General features: G+C 65.3%; 1 protein-coding gene across 1 annotated transcript in view; it reads right to left on the bottom strand.

The window, feature by feature from the left end:
- PACSIN1 (protein kinase C and casein kinase substrate in neurons 1) overlaps positions 1 to 2881 on the bottom strand; it is a 5151-nt gene extending 2270 nt beyond the window's left edge. Inside the window, exons 1-7 of the mRNA XM_009272854.2 lie at positions 2749 to 2881; positions 2208 to 2364; positions 1830 to 2065; positions 1506 to 1661; positions 991 to 1166; positions 545 to 665; positions 346 to 470 (exon numbers count right to left, since the gene is read on the bottom strand). Of these exons, the coding sequence (XP_009271129.1) occupies positions 346 to 470; positions 545 to 665; positions 991 to 1166; positions 1506 to 1661; positions 1830 to 2065; positions 2208 to 2364; positions 2749 to 2811 (1034 nt within the window). The 5' untranslated portion in view covers positions 2812 to 2881. The remainder of the gene's footprint in view (positions 1 to 345; positions 471 to 544; positions 666 to 990; positions 1167 to 1505; positions 1662 to 1829; positions 2066 to 2207; positions 2365 to 2748) is intronic.
- Between the last annotated feature and the right edge of the window lie 3798 nt (positions 2882 to 6679).

Raw genomic sequence — 6679 nt, 5'->3', positions numbered from 1 at the left:
GTGGGGCTGCCCGCGGTCAGGGCTGCTCACGCGGGGGTGGGGGGAAGGAGGGAGAGGGGCCCTCAGAGCGGGTGGGGGACAGCGGCGGGGGGCAGGCACCGTGTGCCATGGACATCTGGGAGGATGCTGCGGCTTTCCCGAGGTTACAGGGGAGCGAGGGCTGCAGTGAGCAGGACCCCCAGCTAATGACATGTCCAGCAAGACATGGAGGGAGGACAGAGAAGGGTGGTGGCTGTCACCAAGGACATTCCGCACCCCCTTGGGTGTCCCCACAGCACTGGGAATGTTTGCACAGGCAAACGCCGTGCCTTTCCCATGGCATCTCCCCTCCCCGATGGCCCTCACCTCCCACGCTCGCCCGCCGGCGCCCCCGTCTCGCCCATGCTGCTGGCATTGGTCAGGGTCACCCCCTCGCCCTTCTTCTGCTTCTCCTTCCGTGTTATCGTGTGCGTTAGGTCCGGGTTCCACTCCTGCAAGCACAAAGCAACCGGCCCCTGAGCGCCCGGCCGATGACCACCCCCCCCAGCGGGGCCCCCAGCCTCACCTCGAACTGGGGCCAGTTCATGGGCATCCCGGGGCCACTGCTGCTGCGGAACCACCGGAGATCCTCCTGCGCGTCCGAGAGGCGGATGGCCTGCTCCAGCTCCCGGTAGACGTTGGCGTAGCTGCGAGGAGAGACGCGGGTCGGGGTGCTGCGGGTGGGGGTGCACCCCGGCGGGCTGCCCCGGGGAGGGGGTGGGACGGGGACATGCCCCAGGTCGTGTCACCTCCTACGAGGCACTGGGGGGTGCCGGGCTCCCGCACAGCCCTCCTGCCACTCTGGTACCTCTTAGTGACCATTGTGTTGGCCAGAAAACCCTCTCCCTTGTGTTGCAGGGGGTGGGTTGTCCTGGAAGCACTCGGTCCCTCCAGGGCTTGGTTTGCTTTCCAGGCAGCACGAGGAGACCTTGCGTGGGCACCTTCTGCCCAGCCAGCGCAGGAGGCACCTACCTGCTGCTCTCGGCCAGGTTCAGGTGCCTCTTGATGTCCAGGAGCACTTCCTTGAGGAAGTTGAGCCTCTTCTCCTCAAACTGCTGGCACTGCTCAAAGACCTGCTCCATGCTCTCGATGTACTGTGGGGTGCACTTGTTCAGCTCGTCCAACACCTTCTCGTACTTCTCCTGAGTCTGCAAAGGTGCAGGAGGGTACCTTGGTTATACTTTGAGCACCTCAGAGGCCCTTTCTGGGTGCTGAGAGGGTCTGGTTTTGTGGGCCACCACGCTGGGGAGCCCAGATTGAGCCAAGAGCCTCTGTGGGTGAAATCAGTCTGCCTGCTGGAAAGATTTTGCCCCAGTAAGAGCGGTAAATCTCTCTCCCCTGAGCACTGCCTGCAAGTCCTCACCCTTCTACAGGTGCGTAGGGCTGGGAAAATGGGAATGAATGGGGGAAAAGGGGCGTGGTGGCCATTTCCACTGGTTTTCCCTGCCCGATGCCTCGTGAGCCCGGAGCAGGGCAGCGGCTCGCACCTTTTGCACATCTTGCTTGCATTTTTCCACTTTGTCCTGGAGCTTCTTCTGCTGCTCAGGGGTGTTGGACTGCTCCGCCTTGCTGTTGGCTTCCCGGGTCATCGCCAGCTTCTCCTCCTTGCATGCCAGGTGGTAGGCTTTCTTGGCTGTCTCCAGCTGTGGAGAGGAGAGAGAAGGGACGTCAGAGTAGCAGTCACAGCCCTCTGCCCATCCTTCTGCCTGCAGGGAGGTGCCACCCGGCTCTCCAAGCCTGGATTGGGCACCCAGAGCCGGAGCTGGGAGATGGCATGGGTGCCCCAGGACACGCTGCGCTTCTCCTCTCACCTCCTTGAGCTTCTTGGCCCAGGGCTTCTGGGCTTTCCGGAAGCCGTCCTCAGCCTCCTTGGCCTCCTTGAAACCTCCCATGATCTGCTTGTGGTAGGCGTCCTTCTGCCAGTTCTTGACCTTCTCGAAGTCATCGTTCAGCAGGCTGTTCTTCACGTCCTGGTGCAGCTCGCTCACCTTGTCCGCCTCCGTCATGATGGCACCCCACGCCTTCTCCAGGCTGCCATACTGGGGACCTGGGGGGCAAAGGGGACAGCTGAGTGTCACTCCACAGCCCTTACCCCCTCCATCTCTACCAGGTAAAGTTGTGATGGTGCACGGGGACCCATGGGACCCAGGTGTCCTGAGGGGAGCCTCCCCCTGGGGAGGTCACGGTACCTTTCTCGATGAGCTGCCTCCACCGCTTGGACCAGTCGGTGAGCTGCTGGGCGTAGGACTTCTCGATCTTGGCCCGCTCGTGCACGCAGTTCATGAGGTCATTGCAGAGCCGGTGCCCGTCATCGATCCGCTTCACTGTGCGCTTGTAGTTCCCCACCTGGGAGGGGGATGGGGATGGGGACAGGCAGGCATGGAAGCTGCGGCCGGGCCACCCGGCTCAGCCCCAGCTGTCCCGGGGTGGGGACGGGGGGAGCACCGGGCACTTTGGGGGTGCAGGGATGGGGCTCTTGCTTTGGGGCTGCTCAAACCCAGCTCCTTTCGGTCCCCTCCATCGCTCTGCGCCCCTCGGGGACAGACGAGGTTGAGACCTCCAGCAGAGATGGCTGGGACACCTGAGCCACCGCGGCAGAGATGCCCGCAGGCAGAGCTTGCTGCGGGAGGGGAGGGCAGCACCGTTCCCCCCCCCCCAGCCCGGGGGACACCCTGGGATGCAGTGACGGCAGCGGGGGCCCCGCGGGAGGAGAAGGCGGCCGGGACTCACCTCCCAGAAGCTGTCGGTTGTTCCCTCTGCGGCCGCCGCCGACTCGTCGTAGGAACCCGACATGGCTCCCGGCGCTGCCTCAGGCGTCAGCGCGGGCGCTGGGTGGCTCCTGGGCAAGCACCAGCCTCATGCACTGAGGGGAGAAGAGGGGGGAGTCATGGGGGGGACGAGCAGGGGACCCCCATCCCTCCTGCCCGCAGCACCGCGGGACAAGCATCCAGCTGCAGGGGATGGGGACGGGAATGGGGACAGGGATGGAGATGGGGATGGAGATGGGAATGGTGCCCGTTCCAGCTCCAGACACACAGAATCCTCCAGTGCCCCCCCAACCCCAAGGTGCCATCCAAATCCCCCCCGAAGCCAGCTGAGCTGGGAGGGAGAGTCACGGGGAGCAGCACGGCAAGGAGCTCACCGGCCGAGGGCCTGGCTTGGCACCGCGCGTCCCTGGGGAGCCGCGGCGCGGGGCGAGGGGCCGTGGCGGGGCCGGGGGAGGGTGGGTATGCGCCGCCCGAAGAAATTCTCGTCCTGATATTCCACCCTAAACGGCATCCCCGGAGCATCACGTGGCCCCGCTGCACGGCTTAACCCTTTGCCGCTTTGCCGAGAGCCGCGGCTGGGGATGCGGGCTGGTGGGTGGCATCACATGGGGACCGAGAGGGGACCGTGGTGGCCATGAGCATCCTCATCATCCCCGTCCTGCCCCAGCTCCGGTCAGTGCTCCCGCGGGGAAGCGCTGGGCCTGTCCCGCATGGCATCTGCCACTGGGATGGGGACAAAGTGGCCATGAACTGCCCCAATTTCCTCCTGCCCCATCCCCAAAAGGGCTGCAGGAGTGGGATGTGGCCGTGATCCCCGTGCACCATCACTTCTCCCGGGGAGGTGGAGCAGGCAGCGGAAGACCCGGCTGCCTGCATCCCACCCTGCACCTGGGAGAGGGCGATAGGGTGGGAGGGCAGGGCTGGGGGGTGCGGGGTCCTGGTGCCCCGGTGCCCACCCATGGGGAACAGTTGGTGGGTGCCTGCGTGCTCCAGCTGTGCGCACAGCTGGCTGCGAGGAGCCTGTGAGTTGGGGCAGGGCGGCAGCAGGGCACGGCCCCGGGAGGAAGGGGGGTCGAAACGGTTACTGGAGCACGGCGCAGGGCTCGCTGTGCTGGAACTAACAGGGCCTGGCAGGGATTTAGTGATATAACCAGGGAGGCACCAATCCCCGCCATCCTCCCCAGCCGGTTAAAAATAAACGCATGACTGTCCCTCGCTCAGCCGCCAAGACACAGATGGATGAGAGACCGTGGCGATGCGCAGCACCGTCCCCCCGCAGCCGGCAACACGCGGCGCCCGTGTCTGCCTGGCACCCACGGCACAACCACCGCCCTCCCCACCCATGAGAGCGCCCAACCCGAACACCCACGGGCTGCCCTGGTGCACCCGCAGCGGTGGCAGAGCAGCCGGTGGCACACCCCCCAGGGGACCCCGCAGGGTGCCACATGTGGCCATCCCTCCTGCAAGCCCCCGGCACGGTGCAGCGCTCAGAGCCGGGGTCTTTGTTTGTGCCTCTGGTCTCTGGCTCTTTGTTGTGTTGCAGAGGCTGTGCTGGCACGGCAAGGGCATCCTTGGGCAAGGATGGAGCAAGGGCAGCTCCAGCCCTGCTCAAGGCCGGGGCAGGGACCCCAGGGAGGGAGCACACCCACGGCTGGGGGTACCCTGGGACCCACGGGCACATGAGCCAGCCCCAGCTGCCCCCACCAAGCCGCCAGCAGCCGAGGCCGTGGAGCACTGCGGGACATGGCTGCCGCAGCTCCCGCTCCTCACCGTTACCTGGTCTGAGCCGCAGCCTGGGGGTTATTTTTGGCTCTGCATCACTTCCCAGCTAACGCTGCCGCCTTGTTGCCACTCTCCTGCCACGCACCCGCATGCGTGACCATCCTCGCACGCCCACGCGTGTGCCCCCTGCCACGCTGGGCCACCCTGGCTGCCTGCGCAGCACACGCCAGCCCCACGCCCGCTGCCCTGGCCCCGCCAGCGCAGCCCATCGTTTCGCATTAAGGCAGCTGGTGGTGATGCCCCGGCGCCTGCAGTGCCGGCGGGTGAGGTGGCGAGCTGCCAGCCCCAGCCACGCGCTGCCGCCTGGGCACCCTCAGCTGAGGGGGCTCCGCTTCGACCCCCCCAGCCCCACGTTTCCACGAAGCTGCCGGAGAGAAGCCGCAGAGCGTTTGGCATCGAGTGATGGTGAAGTTTGTCCCAGCTCCTGCACCCGTGTGCCCTTGGGTTGCTCCCACAGCAGCCACCCTCCCTGCATCTCCCTCCCCATCAGCCCACTCGGCGCTGAGCACTTCTGCAGCTCATCTCACCCACCGGGCAGCTCCTGCTGCTGCCGGCGTTGCAGGGGGGTCTCTGCCCTCCGCAGGGGCCAGGGACGCGGCTGCCGACCCTGCGCAGGCAGGAGGCTGCTGCAATGCAGAGGGCTGGCGCTGCTGACACTGCGGGCACGGGCAGCTGCCTGTACTCCCACAGCCGGCAGTGCCCTGTCCCCACGCAGGCAGAGACAGCCCGGTTTTGCCATCCCCTGCCGCTGGCAGAAGAGCCTGGGCACCTGGCGCGCAAAGGGGCTGCAGAGCTTTGGGCCAGCCCTGCTCCAGCATCCACACTGCCTGCCTGCCTCCCTCCCTCCCACAGTTCCCCAGGGCCCAGGAAGGGCGAGAGGGACAAGCCGGGTCCCCCGGGGGGGGCCAGCCAGGCCCCTGACTCTCCCCACTCTCTTTGCCTTTGCCAGAGCTTTGCCTTTGCTGTAACACCGTCATTAAATGTGCAACCCCCAGTGCAGCAGCCTCAGGGTGCGCTGTTGGATGGGGGTGCCCCATCCTGGGTTCTGAGGTCCCCGGTGAGGTGCCAGGCACCAGCTCCAGCCCTGGGGAGGCTGTGTCCGGGCAGCAGATTGCTCTGCCTCCAGGTTTTTTGGCTGCCCTGGCCCCAGCACCTCTGTTGCAGCCAAAAAGCAGGTGATGATGTGATACAAGGAGCAGGCAGCTGCCTGCATGTGCTCCCATCCTGCCTGCTTGCACATCAGCTGAGCCTGCTCAGGACCAGGGGCCAGGAGGGGCTGCAGAGCCTCCCAGTGCAGGTTCTCCTGCTGCAGAGAGCCCTTGGCCAAGGCAGGATGGTGGCAGATGGAGGGGAGTCCCTTGGCCAAGGCAGGATGGTGGCAGATGCGCTGCAAGGAGGGGAGCGGAGCACAGAGCGAGCCTGTGTCCCCATCCCTGTCCCCATCCTGTCCCAGGGCAGGAGTTTCACACTCGTGGTGAACGGGAGAGGGCCGGGTGTGAGCCCTGCCGCAGGAGTGCGAGCGCTGACGGGGCTGGGAGGGGAGTCAGTGACTATTGGTGAAAGCATCCAGGGAAGGGGGAAGCCACGCTGGCAGCTGCGCTCGATCTGCAGGAATCAGAGCAAGCGGGGAGCTCCCCGACACCAACCCCGAGCACAAACTGATGCAATGCATGACATTTCCCTGGTGCAAACCCCTTCCGCAGCCGCAGCGTCCCAACACGGAGCCACAGCCCAGCCCGGCCGGTGCCACCCGAGGGACCCTCGCTTGCCAGAGCACGTGAGCTGGAGACAGGATGGTAATTTGCTGCACGCTGATGCCTTGTAGTTACCTGGGGGCTCCCAGCAGTAAAGCTGAAGCTCAGCAATTGGAAAGGACCCAATGGTCTGAGCCAGTTTTACTGCAATTAATCGCTGGGATTGACCCGGCCTGTCAAATCAAACAGTCCGTAGGGCTGCAATGTGAAATAGTTGCTACGTGGCTCCTTTTGTAAGCACACGAGGCCGAGGATGAGTGCAGGGGTTTAGGGGGAGGGAGTCAGGCATGGGTTTGGGTTTTTGGCCGCGGGGAAGGTCATTTGTTCTCCCTTATCTCAGCACAGGGCTGGTCAAGG

The sequence above is a fragment of the Aptenodytes forsteri genome, unplaced genomic scaffold, assembly GCF_000699145.1.
Source record: "Aptenodytes forsteri isolate BGI_AS27 unplaced genomic scaffold, ASM69914v1 Scaffold142, whole genome shotgun sequence".
Taxonomy (NCBI): domain Eukaryota; kingdom Metazoa; phylum Chordata; class Aves; order Sphenisciformes; family Spheniscidae; genus Aptenodytes; species Aptenodytes forsteri.
This window is presented reverse-complemented; position numbering and strand designations above follow the sequence as displayed.